Genomic DNA, 26696 nt, shown 5'->3' with positions numbered 1-26696 from the left:
TAATAGTAAGGAAATGGAATGTTTGCAAACTCAGCTGGTCACATCTATAGATTAACTAAAAAACCTGAACTGTACCTGTACATGTATTAGTATGTACATAACAACACTGAGTGTGCAAGGTTGTTACTAAGCAACATTTAAAGTGGGGGTGTGACATACAAACCATTCTGTTAAATTCTAATGATCAAAAGGGTTTTAAAACCCAGAAGGTATGTGCAGAGGCTACAGTAACAGAAAAATATCTTGGTGTAGAAGTGATACCAATACGGCATTGATATGACAAGTTTCTTCTTCAAAGCAGTATAGCAAGTGAAATGCCCAGTGGTGTTAGTTGTACAGGTAGTACTCTGGGTGCATGACACTGTTTCCAATGCCATTCAGAGTTGTACACACTGTTAAAACTCAGGTGGTCATAGCACACTTAACCAGCAGCACGCCCTTAGGGTGCAGTCACACTTTCAGGATATGGTGTGTAAAGCACATAAGACAAGTAGTGTGACTGTAAATTGGTGTGTATGACACCAATTGAAAAGCTATTCTCTGCCATTATAGATGATTCTTATATTTAAAAGAGGTATTTTGTGGCATCCTTTATCATTGAGGGGTTGTAAGAAGGATCACAAAGTATCAATTTCATTGAATTTATGTCATTTTGTGCTACGCAACACACAGACAGTTCAGATCAATGCACAAAGCTGGTATATATATTTGTATCAACAAAATTAATTTCCATTAGCTCATAGCTAAATAAAATACATTAATTTATGTCATCAGACATCAGAATGTAAACAACAGTAAAAGGATAAAATACTGTGCACTAATGATCAGTGGGGCCAGTATATATCGTACTGTAGAACATGTAAGCCGTGGTTGAGTGAAATTAAAATCCACAATCAAACTTCATGTACACCAATTGCGACACACACACACACACACACACACACACACACACACACACACACACACACACACACACACACACACACACACACACACACACACACACACACACACACACACACACACACACACACACACACACACACACACACACACACACACACACACACACACACACACACACACACACACACACACACACACACACACACACACACACACACACACACACACACACACACACACACACACACACACACACACACACACACACACACACACACACACACACACACACACACACACACACACACACACACACACACACACACACACACACACACACACACACACACACACACACACACACACACACACACACACACACACACACACACACACACACACACACACACACACACACACACACACACACACACACACACACACACACACACACACACACACACACACACACACACACACACACACACACACACACACACACACACACACACACACACACACACACACACACACACACGAATGGGATTCACTTATCCTTTATTTATTATAACACACACATGTATTAAATGAATGGGATTCACTTATCCTTTATTTATTACAACACACACATGTATTAAATGAATGGGATTCACTTATCGGGAATCACAGATTCCAGTCAGTTGTGCAATCAAAAACTTTAAGAAATGTACATAAACTTATTTATTACAGCACTAAGAAAACAAACCTACTCATTTGTATGTAATGTCATGTCACTTTTACTGAAGTACACATTATAGAGTTATTGAAGATTAAGCCTGCAGCTGTGGTGTCGTCAATTCCGCCGTATATTTCCATTAGCAGAATCTTTGCATGACTACCACTTCCACCTATTTATGAATGAGGGCTTGCCAAGCAGTTGCCAGGATCTACTGAGTGTGTCCAACAAATTCTGTGTTGATAGTATAGTTTGATATCTTATCTGAGGTGCTCACTAAATCCCACTAAATCCCACTAAATGTGCCACTGTGAAGGTATCTCTGTGGAGTATATAGTTGCAGTGAGTACCGTCATGCAAATTCTTACTGGTAAACAATAATCTGGTACATTTTTTTTATTTACAACATCATCAAATAAGATTATTATTGTTGCCTTAGGATAGCTAATTACATACACCACAAAAAGTACATAAAATATACACAGAGGTTCAAGCCAGCGTAACAGACTGTGCTAGCAATAAGCTGCAGATGGTAACGAATTCAACAAATACAAATACAAGTGAAACAACAAGTTATACCAGTGTACTGACTAAGAGTAATTTAGCATAAAGAAATACGTAATTGTATCTATGATGACAAGGTGGCACGACGACCAAACTTGCTGATGTGTGCAGAATCAATGGCAGGAAACAGCACCTGTTGATGTCAGCATAGTAACATGAGACAACTTTCTATTATTCTGATCATAGTGTGTCACAGTGAAACTACAGTGTGTCACTGTGACACACTGGACACTGAAGTAAGTCACAGTGACACTACAGCATGCATGTAAAGTGACATTACCAAGTATCATCATAGGTTAATAGGGATTAGAATCATGCAGTGTCACATGTCAGAAGTAGCTGAGCATCGAGCGTGAATGTGGTTTTTCTGGCCATTAATGGAGTTTAGCAAGGATTAGTGTAACCATCTTACTAGCTGCTTGAGCATTAGATTGAAGACAAATAAGCTTCACTAGACAACAACTGTGCCAAGTTACAAGAACAGAAACATGACGTTATAACAACACTGAGTAAGGTTGTAACTAAGCAACATTTAAATTAGGGTGTGACATACAAACTACTCTGTTAAATTCTAAAGATCAAAGGGCTTCTAAAAAGCCACATATTGTTGATACCAGAAGGTATGTACAAAGTCTATAGGAACAAAAACATGTCTTGGTGTAGAAGTGATACCAAAATGGCATCCATATGATGAGTTTATTCTGGAAGAAAAGCCAGCCAGTGGCTACCAACAAAGCAGCTCAACCTTCACTATATACTAAAATAATAATGTTAGTCTTTTCATGGCCTTCAAAGCAGTAGCAGGTGAAATGCCCAGTGACGTTAATTGTACAGGTAGTACTCTGGGCATGTGGCACCATTTTCAATCCCCATTAAGAGTTGTATACACTACACTACACACACACTACACACACTACACACACTACACACACTACACTACACACACTACACTACACACACACACACACTACACACTACACTACACTACACACACACACTACACACACTACACTACACACACACTACACTACGCACACTACACTACACACACACTACACTACACACACATTACACTACACACACTACACTACACACACACACACACACTACACACACTACACTACACACACACACACACACACACTACACCCACACTACACTACACACACACACACACACTACACTACACACACTACACTACACACACACTACACTACACACACTACACTACACACACACACACTACACACACACACACTACACTACACACACTACACTACACACACTACACACACACTACACTACACACACACTACACTACACACACACTACACTACACACACACACTACACACACTACACTACACTACACACACACACACACTACACTACACACACACTACACTACACACACACACTACACTACACACACACACACTACACACACACTACACACACACACTACACACACACTACACTACACACACTACACTACACACACACACACTACACACACACTACACTACACACACTACACTACACACACACTACACACACTACACTACACACACACACTACACTACACTACACTACACTACACACACACACACACACACTACACAACACTACACACACACTACACTACACAACACTACAACACACACACTACACACACACACACACTACACACACTACACACACACAGACACACACACTTACCCTATTATGCACATAACTATCACAGGGGTAGCACCACACTGACAGATCAGAGAAGGACAACACCATTGAGTGGTTTGTCTCTCTAGTGTGATCCACCATGTGTTTGTTGACATAGCGACCACAGAACACCTGTAAGGGATCATGTGACCTGTGAGACTTCTCCATTATCATTTAAAAGCCCAGCTATACTGTACAGTGGAACCTCAGTTATTTGAACCCCTTGGGACCAGGGGCAGTCCATAAGACTGAAAACTCCATATCTCTGAAACTGTATATAAACATACACTACGATAGTACTGTATAGTAGGGACCACAAAGGTTTGGATGTGGCCCATGAAAAAACATCACCCAAAAACCAGCCTCATTTTCCCCTGATGACGATGATACAGTATTGGTTAGGTAAAACTAAGCCCAAACAAGCCTTCAGATTGACCCAGAATGCTTTCAATAAGTTGCTACAAAAATTTTTTTTAAATTATTAAACCTCAATGGACAGTATTGGGCAAGTTACTTTTACAAGTAACTAGTTACATATTACTTGCAGCCAAACTATTTAGTTACAGTTACATATTACCCATAAAATAAAGTAACTATAATAATATTACATATTATATTACTTTGTGTCCACAGCCTTAAGCTGTCACGCGTGAACCTACCACCTTATCATGTGACATGATTTCGTTGTTGGGCAATGTGCAAATCTTGGTTATAAGTAAGAAGCTGGTGAATAAGCTTCATTCAGTAGGCTTCATTACTTCGTAGTGGCTAGGCATTACTTAGTGGATTACTAATGATATTAGTAACTTTGTTACTTGTAGTAATAATAGATAATATTAGATTCGTTACAGTAACTGTATTACTTAGGTAACGCGTTACATTAGTAAGTAAAGTAACTTGAGTTATATTACCTGTTTTTATAGCGTATTTCATTATATTACTTAGTTACCACAAAAGTAATAATATTATGTAACGCATTACATAAGTAACGCGTTACTCCCAACACTGTCAATGGATTACTGCAAATGATAACTTTATGCTGTGTACAACTACATTCTGCTAGATAGCATGAGATAGCATAAATAATACCTTGCTAAGAACATTTAGACTTTATTTAGGCTGTTTTGGGTGGGTAATAAATCTCATATACTCCACCTTGTTTTCTAATATACTCCATGCCTTCAGGCACAATATAACATATGCTCAAAACTAGGTTTATCCAATTAGTATGCATTTTTCACGTGCAGTGATGTAATGAGGGCACTTATTTTGTCACGTGAACATGCATAGTTGCCATGGCATTAGTATTATCACAAGAAAATCAGCCGCTTTTGCCAAGCCTACAGCAGAAATAGCTGTGGATGAAGCAAGTAATCCGAGTGTAACGTGAAATAGAATCTAAAGCAGTTATATGGGCACAATGTGGAGTCTATGAAATTTATAGTGCTAACATTCTATCATATGTTCTCAAGTTGTCTAGAGGAATTGAATCTTACAGTGATGTCATTTCATCAGCCACAAGTAACATAAGTTATAGCCAGTTTGTGAGAAGTAATTACACACAACATTGAAACTATGGTGTGCCCAGAAACAACCATAAACAAAGTAACAGTTCATCAGTACTCAAACACTGTCAAGTACATATGAGTTATGAATATGATAAGCAGTTTAAATCATTTTGTGTGTTAAGATTAAAATGGTCACTGCTATTATTTGATGCATGTAGCTACATGCATAGCTACAAAGTATCTCATAGACACACCCTAAAAGCAAGGTGTTATGTGAACTATATGTAGTAAATGAATTCTTAAGATATCATTCACAAGTACATATACAGGAGACTTTGACCTCTACAATGCAATATCATATGTTGTGTCCATGCAAATAATCGCTATATGGGCACAATGTGGAGTCTATGAAATTTATAATGCATTGTAGAGGTCAAAGTCTCCTGTGGGTAGTTGGAAAAGGCAGATATGGTTGGATGCGGACACGGATAATTTTTAAAATACACGCTTACATTTATAAAACAGTTATTTTTCATACCTAACGTTGTTTTTACAGCAGCATTTGCTTCCAGACCCAAGCACCAATCTTGTCATAGTACTTATCCATATATAAGTGTATGTGCGAAGGATAGACTAGCACTCTAAAGACCACATAGTGTTGTATACGTGCTCTAGAAATCTAATTCAGAGCCACAGAGATTAATCTAGCATGTCCCAACTTAATCTCGTAGGCCAGGTCCTTGAAATCCTCAACACTCAGTATAAGTGCCTACGCCTTATACTAAAAGGCGTAAGATTGTGGATTTGGCCTGCTAAGCTAAGTTGCATGGGGCATATAAGCTAATCTCTACAACTATATAACTGTGTAATAGACTTTAGAGTATGTGTACAACACAACATGGTCTTTGGCATGCTGTGGAGTGCTGGTCTAGTCCTTTGCACGTATGCTTATAAATGGATAATCGCTATGACAAGATCAATGCCTGGGTCTGGAAGCGAAGACTGCTGTAAAAACAACGTTAGGTATGAAAAATAACTGTTATATAAATATAAAAGTGCTTTTTGAAAATTCCCGTGTCCGCGTCCGACCGTATCCGCTATTTCCAACTACCCGTCTCCTGTATATGTACTTGTGAATAGTATCTTAAGAATTCACTTACTACATATAGTTCACATAACACCTTGCTTTTAGGGTGTATCTATGAGATACTTTGTAGCTATACATGTAGCTACATGCATCAAATAATAATAGTGACCATTTTAATCTTAACACACAAAATGATTTAAACTGTTTATCATATTCATAACTCATATGTACTTGACAGTGTTTGAGTACTGATGAACTGTTACTTTGTTTATGGTTGTTACTGACCACACCATAGTTTCAATGTTGTGTGTAATTACTTCTTACAAGACTGCCTATAACTTATGTTACTTGTGGCTGATGAAATGACATCACTGTAAGATTCAAAGAATAAAAGCCAGTTCCTCTAGACAACTTGAGAACATATGATAGAATGTTAGCACTAGTGATATTATTGTACTGCACTGGCAAGATAGTAACTGCTACTGAACAATGTGATGCTTATCAGTTTAGCACTCCTTTATATCCTGGAGAGTCTTGTAAGGAGATCTATAATGGGAACCCACAAACTCACAACAGGTCAGGATATTATTGGCTTATTAATCCTCCTCGTAATGTATACTGTGATATGGAGCAACGAGCAGTGTGTGGTAATATTGGTGGATGGACTAGAATTGCTAGTGTTAACATTACCAGAGAAGATGAATGTCCAACTGGATGGAACAAGAGCTCACAAGATGGTATCAGTTTCTGTAGATCACCGAGTGACAAAGCTGAGTGTTATCCCATAATATTCTCCTCTAAAGGAATAAATTATCAGAAAGTTTGTGGAATGGCTAGGGGTTACCAGAAAGGATCGCCTGATGCGTTTACTACCAGTACACAGCAAGCTGCCGATGGAATATCCATAACACAAGGTGATTCACACCAACACATTTGGTCGTTTATTGCTAGGGTGTATGATGTTAGCCCAGAAATACATTCTGCATCCAACTGTCCATGTGCTACTAATCCTGGTGCAAGACCAACTACATTTGTTGGATCTAACTATTCCTGTGAATCAGGTGTTAACAGTGGAGAATATAATGATGATGCTTACTATTTGTTGGATCCTTTGTGGGACGGACTTGATTGTCCTACTGGTAACACTTGTTGTGATAACCACAACCTACCATGGTACTATAGGGAGTTGGATATGGCTACTATGGATGATGTGGAAGTAAGCATGTGTACTGATGAAGAATATTCAAATGAAGGCATCCTTGTGGATCAACTGGAACTGTACATACTATGATGTAATACATACTATGATGTAATACATACACATGTGTACACACAGTATTAAAGTTGAAGCAACTGTTATTGTGTTATACGTAATCATGTCTTGGTGAATTTGAAACTATGTAATTTTATATTAACATGATTTCTATATCAAATGGTACAGTAGTACCGTTTAAGTAGAGATCACAATTTTCGCACGCCGCCTCAAAATTCTTCCTTTGAAAATCATCCTACAGACATTGTATGTGGTGAAAATCACCTTTACAGAATAGTACTAGTCCATATAATACAGCATTAGATGTGACCCAGTCTGAGAAAACCGGTCTTATTGCCCATGTGAGCAAATTCGATTTTTCACCCAGGACACAAAGCTACATGAATAAACTATCTAATTCCACAATCAAAATCAGCTAGACTTGAGTGGTCTGGTTTTGCTGGCTGCTTTTCCCAAGCCCAGTGGAGATCTGTACGTGCGGTATGGATCCTTAATGGAGCTCTGGTCAGCCTGGGGATGACTGTATGTGGCTGTACAGCTCTGTGGTGTTGAATAAGTACCTCTGCTGTGAATTTCCTTTCATTTTAGCCAATTTTGAGATCTCAGTGGCCCAAAACTTGGCCTAATTCATCCCAATGCCTTCCTTTTCAATTTATGAACACCACCTTGCCCGTCTTCCAGGCCCCCTGCCTCCCACCCATTTTGCAGCTCACCTGATACAGTCAACCTCAGTTTAAAAACTATCTAAAATGGTGGAAAACTTAGTTGTTGGCTACTTGCACAGTGGATGCTGTGGAAGGTAAGGAATTGGTGTAAAACGTGTGAAAGTTTGGTACACATAGCTTCAACCATTGGCGAGCTACAACACACTAAATACTTAAAACCAGCGTTTCGGTTTTCCCAGACTGGGTCACAAATATAAAACACTTACACAGGTGGCCGGATATAGGATTTTTAAAAAATGCCAAAACTCGGATTTAGTCTCACTGCTTCATTGCCACTGCCTGCCTGACCACAGTTGCAAGGCTAGAGGCCAAACCATGGCGAGGCAGTGCATGGCCACCATTTTATGCCACAATAACAAACTCACCAATGGGATGTGCCTTTTGGGTTCTGACGAGTGTAGGCCTTCTGCACCTTGTCTTTCTTTTATCTTCAATCAGGCTGCTTGTCTTCTTCATCCAACAAAACCATATTGAGGCACTAATTTTCAGTATCAAAACATTCCTTCGGCCGCATATTTAGATGCCACAGAATTATTTCAGAGCTGGATTTCAGAAACACTTCAATCCTGGCACTACTATAAGAAGTATACTAGCTAGATATCTGCAACTTCACAGTTGGGATCCCGTTTGTGACCACACCCATCAATAAAGATCTAGGTGGACTAATAACGATAGAGTACGAAGACCATGCACACCTCTTAACAATCTAGCTATTTACTTAACAGTAAACAAGATGACCTCACCCCTTATTGGTCTAGCTAGCTTCACACCCCTTGGCTGACTTGAGATACTCTAATACAACAGTCGTGTATGACATTCTAATAGAATAGTCACAAATTACCGTATGGTTGAAAGGTTACATTTTCGAAAAATTGGAAAATAACTATGTGTTTTTGAAAATATTTTTTCAAAAATAGTACATCCTGGCTTTGAAGTGACAATCAAAGAAAGTATGATTTTTGTGAGTGCACGCATGCATAGTTTCTACTAATATCAGTTAGCTGTAGACCTAATGTATTATAGCTAGGCACTAGGCCACACAAGTAGCTAGCCATATAACTATAACTACCATGCGTGTGCATATGAGCGAGCACGAATGACACCACGAGTCTTGAAGCCTATAAGAGCTCAAGAGACCAGAAATTACTAGGAAAGACTATAATTATCAGCAAACATCTATATGGGCTAAAAATGCCATGTACTTAGCTATGGCTCAATCCGCAGCTCGATCCGCAGGCTACTGAGGCAAAATCTGCCAAACAACCTACGAAGGAAGACGCTAGGATAGCTAGACGGGATTCTATCAAAGTCAGATTGGGCATTTATCTAGCTAGCTATACTGAACAATCAAAGCAGCAAGTTCTAGTTATGTATGTGATCAATGCAACCACTGTTAGCTTTCTTCATGAATTAATTATCTACGGCGTGGCGCAGTAAAGAGTTGTTTCGAAAATATTTTTCAAATTTCCAATCAAGCACACTTTTTCAAAAATTTAACCTTTCGAAAATTTCCCGCTATACGGTACATCGTATAGTACCTAGCTGTGCTACAACAAAAAACTAGACTAGTATTTTAAAAAATAAAAATGAAGTAGGGATCTACCATACAGCGTAATAATTCGACGGGGGGGGAATTTTGACGAAATTCGTCAAATTTTTGCAATTCGTCAAATTTTTCCTCGTCAAAGCTCACGTGACTGGTTAATTAGAATACTGAAGTCAGCACATTCGTCAAAATTTTCCTCGTAAATATTTGACAATGAGTGAATTCGTCAAAATTTCCCCCCGTCAAATTATGCTGTACGGTATGTGATAAAAAGTAGTGAAACAAGAGATGAATGATGATATTACAGTGGGAAAGCCCCTACTTTGGCACATTTTTTCAGTGCCAAAGTAGGGACTTTCCCACCGAGCTATGCTGTAATACCATCATTCATCTCTTGTTTCACTACTTTTTATTGCACAGATCTCTACTTCATTTTTAAATTTTTGATACTAGTAACCTTAAAATAGCACAAAGAACATTTGGTAATAATTCATCTATCCTAATAGTACAGTCACTACTCTAATAGAGCAATCATTTCTGTAATTCGGTTAACTCTGGTAAGTGGGATCTGGATAATTGAGGTTCCACTGTACATATGATGGGGCAAATGCAATTGAACTACATAGGTGCTTGATGCAGTTCTATACTTTGCAGAATTTATGACAACGGCAATTTTGGTGCATCATGATTATAATAAGCACTTCTACACTTAGTGATACCTGATAACACACTAAACAAGAATCACTACTGCTCTTACCTGATAACACACTAGACATATCCAGTTCTCACTGGAATCTCCACAAGTGACACAAGGTTGTTTGGCATCCAGTGATCCTCCTGGGGGGAGTGGCTGCACTTCCTCCAAATGTGGACAAGTTGATAATGGTTGAACTGCAAACACTCTTGTCTGTGTGTACATGTGTATGTCATCACTGGATAACATGATTTATACTGTGCTCACATGACCACTGAGCTCCAGTTGTTCTAATAGTTCAGTGACATCATCCTTCCTGCTGGATGGCTGCTCTGCACTTTCTTGTGGGAGGGGCTGCTCTGCACTAGCTTGCAATTGGCCTGAATCAACTTGTGGGTGTGGCTGTTCTGTATTGCCTTGTGGCTTGGGTTGCTCTGAAGTAGCCTGTGGGAGGGGTTGTTATTGTACACTGCTCGGCTATAGTTCAATTGATTTATAAGTGAAGTAGGGTCCCAGCAATAAAAAGTGGTGAAACAAGAAATGAATGATGGTAGCTAGCAATCCCTAAATTATTGGCATGTTACCACCATCTATTCAATGCCAAAATAGGGATTTTATCACCTACCACCTACCATCATTCACATTTCTTATTTCACTATGTTTCATTGCTGGAACCATACTTCACTTTTATATTAATTAAATTCTTTTAGAAAATTCGACTAAATATTTCCTTTGATGTCTGAGGTTACTAAATCCAATAGAAACCTGTGGTGGGGTTACTAAGGTAACCTGTGGTGGGGTTACTAAATAGTTAGCACCTGTGGTCTCGCTGGTGGTTGTTTACTATTATTTATTCATATTGGCAAAGTCAAAAACAAAATGTCCTTACTTACTTTCTGGACAAGACAGGCATCACTAGCCTTCCAATTCCATACCAATGTCAGGCACGGTGTGGCACAAACACAACAAACTCAACTTAATTCCAATGCTAGCATGTACAATTTGCCACTTTCTCTCACTCTATGGGTTTTATAACTTTTTAAAAATTCACTATCCACCACATGAAGGTGTTTTGTTTTTGTACGATGGATTCTGTGAAAGTGTCTGCACTATGCACGATATTTCTACAGTATGATATTTTAGTGGCAACATTTTGGGTGGCATGCACCATATTAGGGGGAACCCTACTAAACAGTATTACCATATACTAAAACACTTTCAACATGATCAACTTACTGTGCCTCCCTCAATGGGTGTGGCATTACTGTTCACTGTAATGTGGTGTGAATAACATATTAGAGGATCACATGATCACTAACGATTATGTCTGAGGCACTTCCAGTAGGGGGCAAGAGCCACTGCAGTAGATGATATACACTTGAGGGCCCTGTATGAGTAGGGGAGATAGTTAGTGTAACATGTGGACAGTTTGAGAGAAAACATTATAATATTGTGTGTCATGTGTACTAGTGCTCTGCGATATATCAGTAATACCGTTTATCATAATAAATTATCAGAACTAATTATCATACAGTGACAGCCTTTGATAACTGATATATCAAAATACCGGTATATCGATGAATACCGGTATAGGATTGCTTTTAACTCAGCCTTTGGTGTTTAACTATCCAATTTGTTGATGGTTTAGCAGACATGCCCTATACAAAAACCTGAGGTTGTCACATTACAACACATTGTACTGAACTATATATTTTTGGTTTTTGGGATGATACTGCTTCATACTAGGCCCAAGAAATGATGCAATAGTTACAATAACAAGCTAACTAAATACTGATATACCGTGATATTTTCCTGTTACTAATACCGTGTATTCAAATTTCAATACCGCCAAGTACTAATATGTGCTTTATCTAGTCTGGTGTTATCACATTTCCCACTGATGAACAGACATCTGGTCTGTAATGGCATCTTTGTACATACAGTAGTACGTACCTGGAGCCTAGCTAGTGGTCTGGTGTGACTTTAGTACTCTGAAGAAGCCATACTGCACGTAATCACAATATCAGGAGATTTGATTGGTACTACAACTGTAGTTGGAGTACTACTTATAATAGCCCAGTAGTAGTAATGCCAATTAATACTGTACCGTATGTTTGTTGTAAGGGCATATGCAATTATGTGAATGAGTCTTAAAGTTGAATGTGCTCCAATGGCACAATGACTACAATGAGGTACATAACCAATGAATAAGCTCCCAAGATTCCTAGAGGCACCACATAAGGTGGAGCACTTGTTGTGACCTGTCACATGTCATGTTCTTTCAGATAATGATGGAGTCACATTTCTGATAGGGAGACCTGCCAAAGTTAGATTTGAATGAAGATACAGAGTGAGATGGTATGTATATGGTGGGACATTATTAATACTATGACATCATACAAGTGAAGACATCAGTGTTGTGTTTGTTAAGAGGTACGTATGCTCCATCCATCCGTAATTGTCACATAGTCAGATAATGAAACAGTAGAGTTAAGATATTTCAGGTGATACAAGCAACAAGAGGAAAATCCACACATGACAGTTTTGTCTGACATAAAGATAATATCATGTGCCACATCACTGAGGGCTTAATTACAGAGACTACTAAGAGCCTGAGCTGTGTACTGTAATTGTAGAAGACATAGAGCAATGAGTAGTATTGCCTAAACTAAACACACATTAACCTAAGCAAAGCAGCTGCACTGCAGCAGTATGTATGCTATAAGTCTAAACAAGTTACTTTGCATGTGGAGACATTACCAACAATGTCCTACTTGTAATCAACAGTGCTATATAAAAACTATGCCACTTTGTATTGTAGTGAACTGACACATAGCATGCTGTGTTCTATTGTATTGCTCACATGTGTTGGTGACTTGTATCCCAATATTCTAGAAGTTGTTACAACAACTAATGGCACAGAAGCTGATGTAATTCTCAAACAGTTACTGTCCTTGTAGTAGAAGCAACAGAGTCCTATAGCGTATGATTGTCTGCCATGGAAAATATCCATAACATGTAGCCTGTTTATTACGGCAAATATGATGGAATTGTCCAGAACTAGTAACTAACATTATATGATGTAATGTATTGTGTATCACGTGCATGTATGTGCTGGTTAGTGCTGGTTAGTGCGCTTCATTAGTAGTGTTAACACGTCCCAGAACACGTGTAGTTGAAGTGGTCCGCTGTTGTCAAGATCGTCCATTCGAATAGCTTCGAACCTCCCTTGTACTTCTAACTAACTATCACATTTTGGTGCTTTATCGGACCAGGGATTTGATAGATGCTCTACAGCATGCCAAAGCTTCCAGACGTGGTGGGTGCTCCTTTGTGATGAAACTCTTTACCAAGGCCCACGCTATCACTGAAGCAGATGACGAAGTCACTCCCCAGTCTATCTCGCAAGCGGACAAAGAGACTATTGACCTCGTGTTAAGCCAATTGTCAGCGAAGAAACGTCAACTGGAAGAACTGGACCAGACGATCCTCGCAGCGATCACTACCGAACAGGAACTTGAAGATGAAGTAACAGACGCCGAGATGTACCATTTTGAACTAGCTGAGAAGATTGTTATGCTAGGAAAGTTCTCCACTGCGTCAACAACTACCAGAACAAACCAGCCAGCACCTCCAACCCCAATACAGCAGGATCAGCAACTACCAGAACAGCGTGTGGTGGAGCAGAGCAACAGAGAGGACACTGATCAACCTAGTGCAACTAGAAATGCCATCTCATCTATCTCAGTGAGTAATACATTGTCGCACACACCTGTTGTACATAACGTGCGTCAGTCTGTGTGTCAGTTACGAAAACTAACTATTCCTACCTTTAGTGGGGACTCCCTCCAGTTCCAAACCTTTTGGGACTCATTTGAAGCAGCTATACATAACAATAAGGGGTTAACTGGGATACAGAAATTTCATTACTTACGGGCACAGCTGCTGGGTGATGCAGCTCATGTCATTGACAACCTTCCCCTAACAGACAAGAACTATGAACACTCTGTGGCTTTGCTGTAGGACAGGTTTGGGCAGCCATATAAGTTAGTTAGTGCACACATGGATGCACTAATGAACCTTCCCAAGCCTGCTAACAATCTGGCCAGCCTTCAAGCCTTTCATGATAAGTTAGAAAGCCACATGAGAGCACTTCAATCCTTGGGGAAGTCTCGTGACTCTTATTGTGCAATGCTGACTCCCATGGTTCTGGGAAAGCTTCCTTTAGAACTCAAGAAGCAGTTCGCAAGAGAACACAGTAGTGGAGGGTGGACCATTAAGGACATCGTGGCTTGTATTCTAAAGGAAATCCGGGTCCTTGAATTAGGCTATTATTCTAATAGTCATTCACACAGCACTGCTGCATCCTTTCACACCGCAGCTAGAAAGCCTTTAGCCAAGCAAGGGAACAAGGAACTGGCATGTACTCACTGTAACGGCCCACATACTGCCAACCAGTGCACTGTCATCAAAGACCACCAGCAACGCACAACCATTGTGAAAGCAGCTGGGTTGTGCTTCAACTGCTTAGCAAACCATAGGGTCTCGCAGTGTACCTCTCGTAGGCGATGTAAACAATGCAACCAAAAGCACCACACCAGCTTGTGCCCTCCAGCAGTCTCTACTCCTCCCTCACTCCCTTCTCCTGCAAACAGTAGTGTACAGCCATCCCCAACCCCCACCAACTTACAGCCACCTCACAACAACAGTGGTGTACAGCCAACCCTTCCTCCCACAACTAGCAATGAACAAGTATCTTCATATACCACGGTGACTAGATCCACATCTCCACCTGTGTCAGTCCATAGTGTTTGCCTTCTGAAGACAGCTATTACAACTGTTTCAGCTGGTTCAATCAGCACAGAAGGCAACATTCTCTTTGATGAAGGGGCACAGCACTCCTTCATTTCCCAAAAAATTGCTGACAGACTTAGCTTACATCCACCACATTCAGAACAAATCTCTCTGTCGTCATTTGGTAACCTGGCTTCCTCTGATAGATTTCTTCAGGTAGCTACTATTTTAGTGCACACTCAAGATAGGAGTGTTATCCCAATCTCAGTGTTGGTGGTACCACAGCTTGCAGCTCCATTGCAAAATTCTGTGTGGATGGAAGTAAGTAAGATGCCATATTTGAAGCACCTACAATTGGCCCATCCTGTAACTGAGGATGACAGCTTTGAGATTAACATTCTTGTGGGGGCTGACTACTACTGGACATTTGTCCAAGACCAGGTCATATGTGGCGATGGTCCAGCAGCAGTCAAGTCTCGCTTGGGCTACCTACTTTCTGGTCCTCTATTACAACCGTCAGCTGCTGTCAACTTGGTCTATATCAACTTCACAGCAGTAGACTTCCAGAACTTAGACACCTTCTGGAAATTGGAGTCAAGTGGAACCTCCCCAAGCACCGTTGACAGTGGTGATAACTTCTTGAAGACCTACATGCAAACTAGCATTGCATGCCAGCCTAATGGAGCCTTATCTCTCAAGTTCCCCTGGAAGGAGGACCATCCCTTCCTACCCTCTAATTTCTCTATCTGTGCTAAGCGAACCAGATCCTTGGCTCACAGGTTAGCTAAGGATCCAGAACTCCTGAGCATGTATGGCCAGATCATTGCTGATCAGGAGTCCAAAGGGTTTATTGAGAAGGTAGATAACTTCAACACCCAACGGGCACATTACATTCCCCATAGGGCTGTTAGGAAGGACTCGGCTACCACACCAGTCCGCATTGTGTATGATTGTAGCTGTAGACGGTCTGCCCACTAACCCAGTTTGAATGACTGCCTTCATGTAAGGCCACCCTTTCTGAACCACCTATGTGCCATACTCCTACACTTCCGTTTATATGTGTATGGTTTCTCAGCTGACATTGAGAAAGCATTTCTCCACGTGCAGCTTAACAAGTCAGATAGAGGTTTCACCCGCTTTCTTTGGCTAACCAATCTGAAGGATCCTAACAGCCCATTCCAGGCATACCGGTTTAAGGTTGTCCTGTTTGGAGCAAGCTGCTCACCATTTATGCTGAATGCTGCACTGACATATCACCTACAGCAATATCCATCAGCAGTGTCTACCGACATAATTAGTAGCCTGTATGTTGATAATGTAGTTTCAGGCTGTGACACTGAGCAAGAAGCTACTCAGTATTTTCTAGAGTCCTGTTCCCTGATAAGTTCATCAAAGTTTAACCTGCGTGCCTGGGCATCTAACAATCCTTCTCTAAGAGCTCTAGCAGAACAGTACAAGGTTGCTGAGACAAAGGAGACTGTTAAAGTGCTTGGCTTATGCTGGAACGTTGGACTTGATGAACTATCACTATGCTCAAAACCTGAGCCTGTCAGAACCCCAGTTACTAAACGTGAAATCCTTCGCTACACCTCTTCCATCTTTGACCCACTATGCTTAGTTACTCCAGTGACCATAACCACCAAGCTACTACTGCAAGAGCTTTGGCAGGACAATGTATCTTGGGATATTGAGCTGAATGACACCTATCAGCTAAAGTGGGCTTCCATTGTAGCAGACATCTCAATTGCTTCACAACAGTGTTTCCCGCAGCAGTGCATTCCTAAGCTCGATCCCTCTGCCACAACTCTGCATGTCTTCGCGGACGCAAGTCCAAAAGCATATGGAGCTGCTGTCTACATCCAATGTGGCAACCACTCATCACTACTAATATCTAAATCCCGTGTAGCTCTAGTAAAACAACACACACTACCTAGGTTGGAGCTCATGGCTGCAGTCATTGCAGCTCGCCTAGGTTCCTTTGTAGTGAACTCCCTTAACCATACAACGGACATCTTTTACTGGTCTGATAGCCAGATAGTTCTTTACTGGATCCAAAGTAAGAAGAGCCTAAAACCATTCATTAAGCATAGAGTAAAAGAAATTTTAGACATCTCATCGAGTTGGGGATACTGTCCAACTGCTTGTAATCCAGCAGATCTGGTAATCCGTGGACTGACAGCTGAGCAGCTAGTTGACTCAACACTGTGGAGATATGGCCCTTCATGGCTATAATCTCCTTCTGAATGGCCCACCTGGAACCCTTCAGAAGCCTTACTTGTAGAAGCTAACAGTGTAGAAAGCCCTCTGTCGTCTATTAGAGTCCACAACACAACCATATCACTGCCCACCCATGGTAATCACCGTGTAATTGACCCCTCTGCTTACAGCAATTACACCAAGTTACTTGACGTGACTGCTTATGTCCTTCGCTTTGCCCATAACACTAGGCAAAAGCTATTTAAGCTTAGGGGACCATTGACACCGTCTGAATTGTCTACTGCCGATGTTCAGTGGGTATCCAGTGCCCAACAGCAAGGATTTCCAGAGAAAATACACAGCTTGTGCTCCACTTCTCGCTCCTCGCAACCACCACTGGTGAGACAATTGCAACTTTATCTGGATCACACCGGCCTGATTCGTTGTGGTGGTAGGATTCACAATGCACCACTCACAGAATCTGCCAAGTTTCCTTTCCTTCTGCCACCGAAGGATCCCTTCACTTCCCTCCTCATATGGCACACTCACAAGCAACAACACCATGCTGGTGTGAGTATGACGCTGACTACTCTCCGTCAAATGTATTGGGTGCCATGTGCAAGGCAAAGAATTAGAGCCTTGTTGAGGAAGTGTGTGACTTGCAGGAAACTAGCTGGACGGCCATACACTGTACCAGATCCTCCACCACTCGTTAAGGCCCGTGTACAGCAATCCATGCCCTTTGAAGTCACTGGTGTTGACTTCACAGGTGCACTGTTTGTGAGGAGTGAAGTGGAACGAAAGGTATATGTATGTCTATTTACTTGCGCTGTCACTCGTGCTGTGCATCTTGAGATTGTGAATGCTTTCTACATGCTTTCTGGCGTTTTAGTAGCAGAAAGTCCCTGCCACATCTCGTCCTTTCAGACAATGCATCAACCTTTCTTTCTGTTGCTGACCAACTGATGGCCTTATTCTCTTCACCCTCTCTCACCAATGCTTTATCCAAGCATGGTACAGAATGGAAGTTTATCCCCAAACGGGCTCCCTGGTTTGGGGGGTTTTGGGAGAGGCTGATTGGGTTGACTAAGCTGTCCTTGAAGAAGGTCCTGGGGAGGGCATTTACAACCTTTACCAGTCTACAAACCTTGATTGTTGAGATTGAGGCCATTCTCAATGATCTCCCTCTTACATATGTCCCTACAGACATATGTGACCCCGACCCAATCACCCCAGCCCACCTGCTATATGGTAGGAAGATAGTTTGTGTACTGTACCACATGACCCCACAGTACAACCAGTGTGATCCTGACTTTGGAGAGACTGAATTACAATCATTGGCCAAGAAACAAGCCACCCTGCTTCAGCATTTTTTGACGAGATGGAGAAGAGAGTATCTAACCGGATTAAGAGAGTTCCACCAAGCCAGTACTCCTAACATCCAAACTGTGAAACCAGGAGCTGTTGTCCTAGTCCACGATGATACTCCTCGTATCAGTTGGAGACTTGCTGTAGTAGAAGACACCATTGCTGGAGAAGATGACTTAGTAAGAGCAGCCAATATTAGAACATCTTCCGGCAGAACCAACCAGCCAGTTACCAAGCTCTACCCTCTAGAGGTGAATTCTACAGATCCTCTACTCAAATCTTGCTCAACACCCCAGTCAGTGAACTCATCGGATAGTGGTGACCAGACAGTAGACCAAGAGAATACTATGGAAGAAAGACCTGCCCGTCAAGCTGTAATCCGAGGAGACAGCAAGTCAAAGAATGGACACAAACATTATGTGGCCCCCCGGAGGATGTCCAGAACTAGTAACTAACATTATTGTAGTATGATGTAATGTATTGTGTATCACATGCATGTATGTGCTGGTTAGTGCACTTCATTAGTAGTGTGAACACCTCTCGGAACACGTGTAGTTGAAGTAGTCCGCTGTTGTCAAGATCGTCCATTCGAATAGCTTCGAACCTCCTTTGTACTTCTAACTAACTATCACAGGAATAACTGGCTATAAATTTTACTGGTTCTAGGCATCATTAGTCTGACCTTATATGTACAAAGTGGAAGTTGGAAAATTACGCCCCTGCAACTTCAAAAAGGAAAAGTCATATGATTAACATCCAGAAAGAAATACTCGCTGAAGTGTGGCCGTCACTAGTTTATTATGGTATAGGTACAAGGTGTATGACATCTAAAAGGATACAACACACCCATACAGCTACGTACAAGTATGAAGCGAATAGCAGAGATATTGTCATACTGTGGTCTGTCAATGAAAACCATTGTAATGTCTAGAGCAGATTGGCCATTCATGAATTTCACATTTTGAACAGCACAGAGTGTCACAATTCATTTTACACGTAAGTACATATCCATTCTACCATCTTCTGGCCACTGATTCATTTATATAACCTTTCATAGTAAAATAATTTAAAAGCTTTAGTGGTAATATTATTAGCTGAGTATACCTAAATTTCAGCTCTTTGTCTATCGTACAAGAATTAGCTTTCAGTTCAAGGACATTCATGCCTTCCTCATCCACCTTTATACAAACATTTTGCCATGTCTTCTTTCAGTTCAATGTCAAGTCAACTTGCTTGAATGTACTACGTGGCCACCTCAATTGAATACAGTACAACTGTAAATCATACACAGTGAAGAAACGGTGGTTATTTAAATTTGCATTACAAATCAAAATCACCACGTGTATTGTGTATACAGACTATTATACCACAAGGTGCTTACTTGTCGTTAGCTATCATTCCACCCTTAAGTCGTGGAGGGGTGTGACCAAGTAGTACCCTACAGATAGCAACCATCGACTGAGCTATTGATGTCAAGTTGTACCCACCCTATGACACACCCACATTATGATGTCATATTACACAATATTACATCACCTCCAGTACCACCACCATCCTCCCCTCTGCTAGACCACACAACTGATGGATCATGTGAGCATACCCATGTGGGGTGACATCATAACAGCCCTGAGGGTAGCAACTCTTACTGATACACACTATGTTGCTATGGTAACACTTACTAGGGGATCTCCCCTAGCAGCATCCAGTCCACATGCCACTAATACAAGGTCTGGGTTAAACTAGAGGATACTGGAGTAACAGGGGTGGCTTATAACCATATTCAATTTTACCTCATAAGCCACAGGCATTAATACCCGATGAAAGGCAGTCAAGTAGTCACCATCACCCATTGTAGCCTGAGGGAAAAAGAACAGGATACAAAATGACAACACACTACACACACCAAAAGAAAAATTGTTCTGAGAGCTTGGGTTTCTCAAATGTAGTAATACAGTATCATTCCACAAGAAAGATGGTGGAATCAACAAATGTGATGGAGACTTCAAAGTCCCCAGTATTGCAAACCCAGACATATACACTCCTTGTTGATACCTGACAAAAAATTTTTTGAAAGCGTATAACTCCATACAGTTGTGTAGTGTAATATAATGCCTAGGAAACTGGTGGACAACTCAGCTAAACTGTTAAATAGCACAAAACCAGACAGCTATATTTCCGTGATGCAATCAAAATGTCAATATGCAAACATGTGTATCAGTTTGCCACACAACCTATACAACTAGAGTGTATCATGACATTGATATGTATCACCTAATGGAGAGTCTTATTGGAGAGTCATATACTATTAGTACAAACAACAGGTACATACACAAAAGGCTAAGTACCTGTACAAGGTGGTCCCCAGCACTATATGTACCAAACTTAATTTGAATATGCATACAGATATTGATCAAGCTGCAAGGAGTGCTAACTATTAACCTTCATTTCGGTATAACTCACACAAACACGCACACATGCACACACTGTGTACACACAGACACTACATGTGTACGTACACATACATACTAACCCAGTTCCATGCAAAGTTCATATTATAACCAGCTCCTTTATTATTGCCCACCATATCATAATTAGCATCAGTTGATTCAGGATAGAAGGTATGGTCGTCATAGCGATGGAGAGAGCAGTATAACACACTAAATGGAGATCATGTGATCCAGCTAAATCATATGATCTCCTACCTAGGATCATCATAGAAGAAATGTTGAATCCCGTTACCATGGTGAACATCCCAGTCAACTATCAGTATCCTAGCAACAGAATACATTTACCAATGAACAAACTATTATGTAGCTGAAATTATGACTCATAATATTTACTAGAATGTACAGTAGGTCTCCTTGATTATTCGGACACAATTATCCAAACAATACAAATAACTGTTCTATTAGAATATACTTAGACAATTGCTGTACATTGTATTAGAGTAGCTATTGAACAGAGCTCTGTACATTATAGTTAAAGCACCGCCGCACGTGTGTACGGAAAATACAGCACAAGGGGGCATGTCGAGAGGCTAATACAGCACGAGGCGAAGCCAAGTGCTGTATTTGCCTCGAGACATCCCCTGAGTGTTGTATTTTTCATACACACAAGCATAGGCAGTGCTTTAAGTGTTATATTGTACTTCCTGGTCGTCTGGCTTAAAGTGATTTTCTCTAGTACTCAAACCACTGCGATTTTTGGTGATCAGGGTAAGTGTTTAACTAATATATTTCTAGTCATAGAACAAACTAATAGAATTAGTTTGGCTAGTTTTAGCGATTTACAAGGTCAAGCACGTGATCAATTGTGCTGTCTTGGTGGAGTCGTGTTTAAAAAGCGACTTCGTGATCAGACGATCAGTAAGTGTTTATACAATCTATTCCTAGCTGTAGAACGAACTCGTAGGATTATTAGTTTGGCTGGTTTTAGTGATTTACAGTGTGTTGTTTACGTAACATTCCTTAAATAAATTCTTCATACTGTATCTTCCCAAATAGCTGCATAACTGTACTGTATGAGTCATACAGTACAGTTATGCAGTTGATTATTACTGTATGGACAATACGATACGTGGCATCGCTTTGGTCCTCCCACGCAAAGTACAATATATAAATGAATGGACAAATTCACTTAACTGAACACATTTGTAATTGAACTAGTATACAGGTGTTCAACTAGTGGAGGTCTCTTGTAAAATACACACATGCCAATATGCTCAGTTTTCACAAGCCTGGCTACATATTTTAGAAGATGACATGATTACAACGGTGTTGAATTACCTGTTAACATCGTCTCTTTTTAATGCATCCCTTGCTGCAATGGCGACCGTGTCAAAGTAGCAGTACCCTCGGGGACGGTCCACCTCTGCATGGTGACCGGGTGGCCTGTTACCATGGTGAACAAGTAAGGATCACATATGAGCTAACATAAATTACCTGACAACAGCAATTCCATTCTTCAGTTTACCATCACACACCAGCTTTGTCATCTCCACCGTCGTTCCTGCTGCTAGTAATGCTGATGTGTACACAGCCTGAGGGGATTAGTGACAATAAACACATAACAACTAGCATATTAGCATTATAGCATACAAGCCACACCCTGTACAGTATAAGGCAAGGCACATTTGACTCGTTAAGAAAAACCTGACGAGTATCGTGATATTTTGTAGTACTAAAATTATTTCTCAAACTTCTTCTAATTTGCCCTCAATGGTAGATACACTAGTAGTATAAATTTATAGTCTACATTGTTACTCATTTTGCTTGCGAGTATTCGTCCTGTTTCGTTTGGGATGAATACTTGTGAGCGAAACGGGTGCCACACCCTTTCACCCTTTAATTAGCAAGTTATATAATCATTCGCACTCTTGTGAGACGATGCTACATTTGCGCGGTACCATATTCAACCAATGCTGCCCAATCCTCATGAAAGAATCATGAGGATGGCTTGTTGTTGATATGTTTGGTGGAAATCTTCATGATCCTACTATACAGTACTATCATACTTAATACAACAAAGTGTGCAACATATAACGGGTTATTTTCAAGGATAAAAATAACAACAATCCATGTGTAAAATTTTGACCCTCAAAAACTAAATGGTACACATCTGTATACACACAGAGTATGGGGACAATTCAACAATTACTTACATTAGTGAAATAAACATCATCATGTTTAGATGCTAGCTCTTTCAGCTGATCTTCTGAAGCAGTGCCACACCCCTTAATCATCTCAATAAGGTCATTACTATATGATGTAATAAATAATGATATTGTATACTTCATCACAGGGGCATGCACAATTTTGAAAAGTGGGTTTTAATTAAAGTGATCAACGACATTTCGAGTGACTGTTCTATTAGAGTAATTGACATACCATTTTGTTCGTTCTCAGAATTATGACACAGTAGTATAAATGCTATTACATTGCTGACAAGCAAGTTGATATAATGTATGAGGCACAAGTAATTAGCAACATTAGGAGCAGTGGATCAGGGCAAAGAGTAAACTGGAAAAATTAATCTTCTATGGATACAATTCTGAGGAGTCTGGGATATGCCCCCCCCCCCCCACCTACCAGGATAGCTTTTAGATTTAAAGAGCTAACACTACCTACTGTGTATTACTAGACTAACAACATTCTGTGGGATGGCATGATTTTTTTCAAGGATACATACTGCGTAATTATAGCCTACACTTATTTTTCTACAATGGAACAACGTAACACTTCACCATTTGAAATATTACTTTGTAGAACAATGTGACAAGTCCCTATACTGTATGTATAGAAGCATAAACTGTTACAGAAATAATATTCATGGATTTGGTGTATGATAAAATGCCATTGAAAAAAGGATCTTGAAAAATATCTCTGTAGCCTTTTAGAAACACACTTTCCTGATGCCTGTAGCAAAAATAATTTTAATGGTCTATGGCACATAATTTTGAAGATATCAGCTCAACAGTGAGACCGTCTGGCAAGGGTGCGCTACGTATAGCACCCATCATCACGCTTTGTTCACTAGTCAATGTATTAAAGTTTTGACATTGAAGCCTGCTGGATGTGAACATTGTTACTAATATTAACAGCAGTAGCCTAACTCAGATAGTTCTACCATGCAATTAAATCAGGTTGAAACATTTACAGTTTTCAGGGTTTGATTGTGCGTAACCACAAACATCCTGTTCACATTATTGCACAAAAAAGTAACGAAGTCACAATGGTTCATGAATGTTCATGAAGTCTGTTAGGTCACCAACAGATTTTGTAACGTATATAATTGGAATGTAAAAGGGTTGAAAAGGCTTACAGAGTCCTCACATGTAGATTGTGTGATTAAAACATAAAACCTTGACAGGAGCGCCTATTTACTGCAGGCTGTTGGTCTGTTGATGGTTAACCACGACACCTTTAGGAACAAAGCATAACCTTATATCAACAGCTTATAATTTACAGCCAGTAAATACAACACAACAGGGCTGAGCAATTAGGTCACATAAGGTTTGTATAGCCTATACAAACAACTCGTGAAGCCTCACACCTGACAAACATGTGTGAACTAACAAGACTACTTTGTTACTTTTTGTGGTGTACCATACTTGAAAGCCACCTTAAGTATATGTATAAAATGTGACTGTTATGATAGAGTTGTTGACTGCTCTATTAGAGTGTGTATACAACTTCATTTGTTACAAGTGAAGGTTAAGGTTCCCGGTACATAACATACTGTATTACTTACGAGGTTATTGAAGTAACAAAACATGTTATATGCCACTTATACATTGTACGTAGTAATGCATTACAATAGTTACTGTAAGCCCTACCCACAAACTAGTCACACTCACTTATGCACCAACATCAATTCTTCAGTAGTTGCTTCTCTACACTGTAATGACATCATTGTGACTACTGTTGCTATTAGCAACACAAGCACACACCTCCACTCTGGTACACTGTTCCACATATCCAGCAGTCTCCAAGGCACTCCAAATACTGCTCACCCTCTCTGGACGCTCTGGATGGTAGGTACTGCAGTGTAACAAAATTACAATGGTGAATCAGCATAACACTGTATAGTGTAGTAAACATAAACCTCTCAGTAAATTACAGTGACCACGGAAAAAAGAAGGCTCAAGACATATACATATTGCCCCCAATGAATGATGATGTTGTTGCTTTTTCACAGTTCATTGTTTCAACTCCTAGTTATTGTTGTACACTTTAAATGCACCTGCCACACCAAATATTCATTTTATGATTCCAACACTGAAAACTGTGAGTGCTAATAAGTGTTGATGTTGGTGAAACATAATTAACCACATAGTATACCTACCGTATAGTAAAAAAAAATTGGAGGTAAAAAACTAAATAGTTTTTCAACCGCCAAAGTTTTTCCACCAATTTTTCTATAGTTTTAAAACTTTTTAACTGCCAAAGTTTTTTTTTTTACTATACGGTGCTTTAACTAGCGGTTTTACAAGAGGTGGTCTTTTTATCAGGTGGTTACTAAGACAGGCTCCACCACTCACTAAAATTACACATCACACTGACTGAATAAAATCAGGCTGCATTAAGTTGGAAATTTTACATCAATTGACATGATAAACCACATTGTACAGAATTTCAGAATTGTCGCATCCTCAACAAAAACCAGGCTCACCATTACTACATACCCGTCACCATCTGGCATTTCACCAGATTTTATAATTTCCCATATCATATCTTTGTCATGACACACGTGCTCTTTCATCCTCTCGTCATATGCTAGTCCAGTCCTGTTAGGAGGAAGAGAGCAATTATTTGTACCAAACAAGAGATCCCTTACCGCTTGGGATCCTGACCAACAGCAACCAGAGAGGGAAGAAAGGTATTAAAAATAAGAAAAATTTATCAAAAGATTACCCACCATTTTGTGGTACTCTCTCGGGTTCTCTTGTACTTATCTTGTTTACTAGCCAAAAGATGATAAGATATACTATCGGAAACGCTGAGTAACCGCACAATCTATACGAGTGACGGTGCAGAACCTGTGGAGCCTGCTCACAAGAGCTTGCTCTGCATTTTCGCAAATTAAGCGTATTTGATAAAATAATCA

General features: G+C 40.2%; 1 protein-coding gene across 2 annotated transcripts; it reads right to left on the bottom strand.

Annotated features, from left to right (window-relative positions):
* Positions 1-1554: 1554 nt before the first annotated feature.
* LOC136252478 (histone deacetylase 6-like) lies at positions 1555-26692 on the bottom strand. Of its 2 annotated transcripts, XM_066044910.1 has the most exons (20): positions 26508-26692; positions 26427-26437; positions 26275-26376; positions 25540-25630; positions 25447-25487; positions 23752-23848; positions 23033-23130; positions 22877-22981; positions 21794-21862; positions 21622-21748; positions 20882-20947; positions 20771-20830; positions 20628-20717; positions 20473-20579; positions 12053-12120; positions 11970-12004; positions 11001-11177; positions 10797-10946; positions 3904-4032; positions 1555-2318 (listed from the first exon to the last, which is right to left on the bottom strand). In XM_066044910.1, the coding sequence occupies exons 1-20, from the start codon at positions 26508-26510 to the stop codon at positions 2250-2252; spliced, it is 1695 nt and encodes a 564-aa protein (XP_065900982.1). In that variant the 5' UTR covers positions 26511-26692; the 3' UTR covers positions 1555-2249. The 2 variants fall into 2 exon arrangements, with proteins under 2 accessions (XP_065900982.1, XP_065900983.1); XM_066044911.1 differs by lacking the exons at positions 26427-26437; positions 26508-26692 and having other exon boundaries at positions 26262-26376.
* Between the last annotated feature and the right edge of the window lie 4 nt (positions 26693-26696).

The sequence above is a fragment of the Dysidea avara genome, chromosome 4, assembly GCF_963678975.1.
Source record: "Dysidea avara chromosome 4, odDysAvar1.4, whole genome shotgun sequence".
NCBI classification, from domain to species: domain Eukaryota; kingdom Metazoa; phylum Porifera; class Demospongiae; order Dictyoceratida; family Dysideidae; genus Dysidea; species Dysidea avara.
This window is presented reverse-complemented; position numbering and strand designations above follow the sequence as displayed.

Excerpts from the sequence above, each read along its gene's own strand:
- LOC136252478 (XM_066044910.1), bottom strand. Across the intron at positions 20,948-21,621 it reads TGAACTTTGCATGGAACTGG|GCTACAATGGGTGATGGTGA; the intron begins GTTAGTATGTAT and ends TTTTTCCCTCAG. Across the intron at positions 2,319-3,903 it reads ATAGTTATGTGCATAATAGG|GTGCTGTTTCCTGCCATTGA; the intron begins GTAAGTGTGTGT and ends TGACATCAACAG.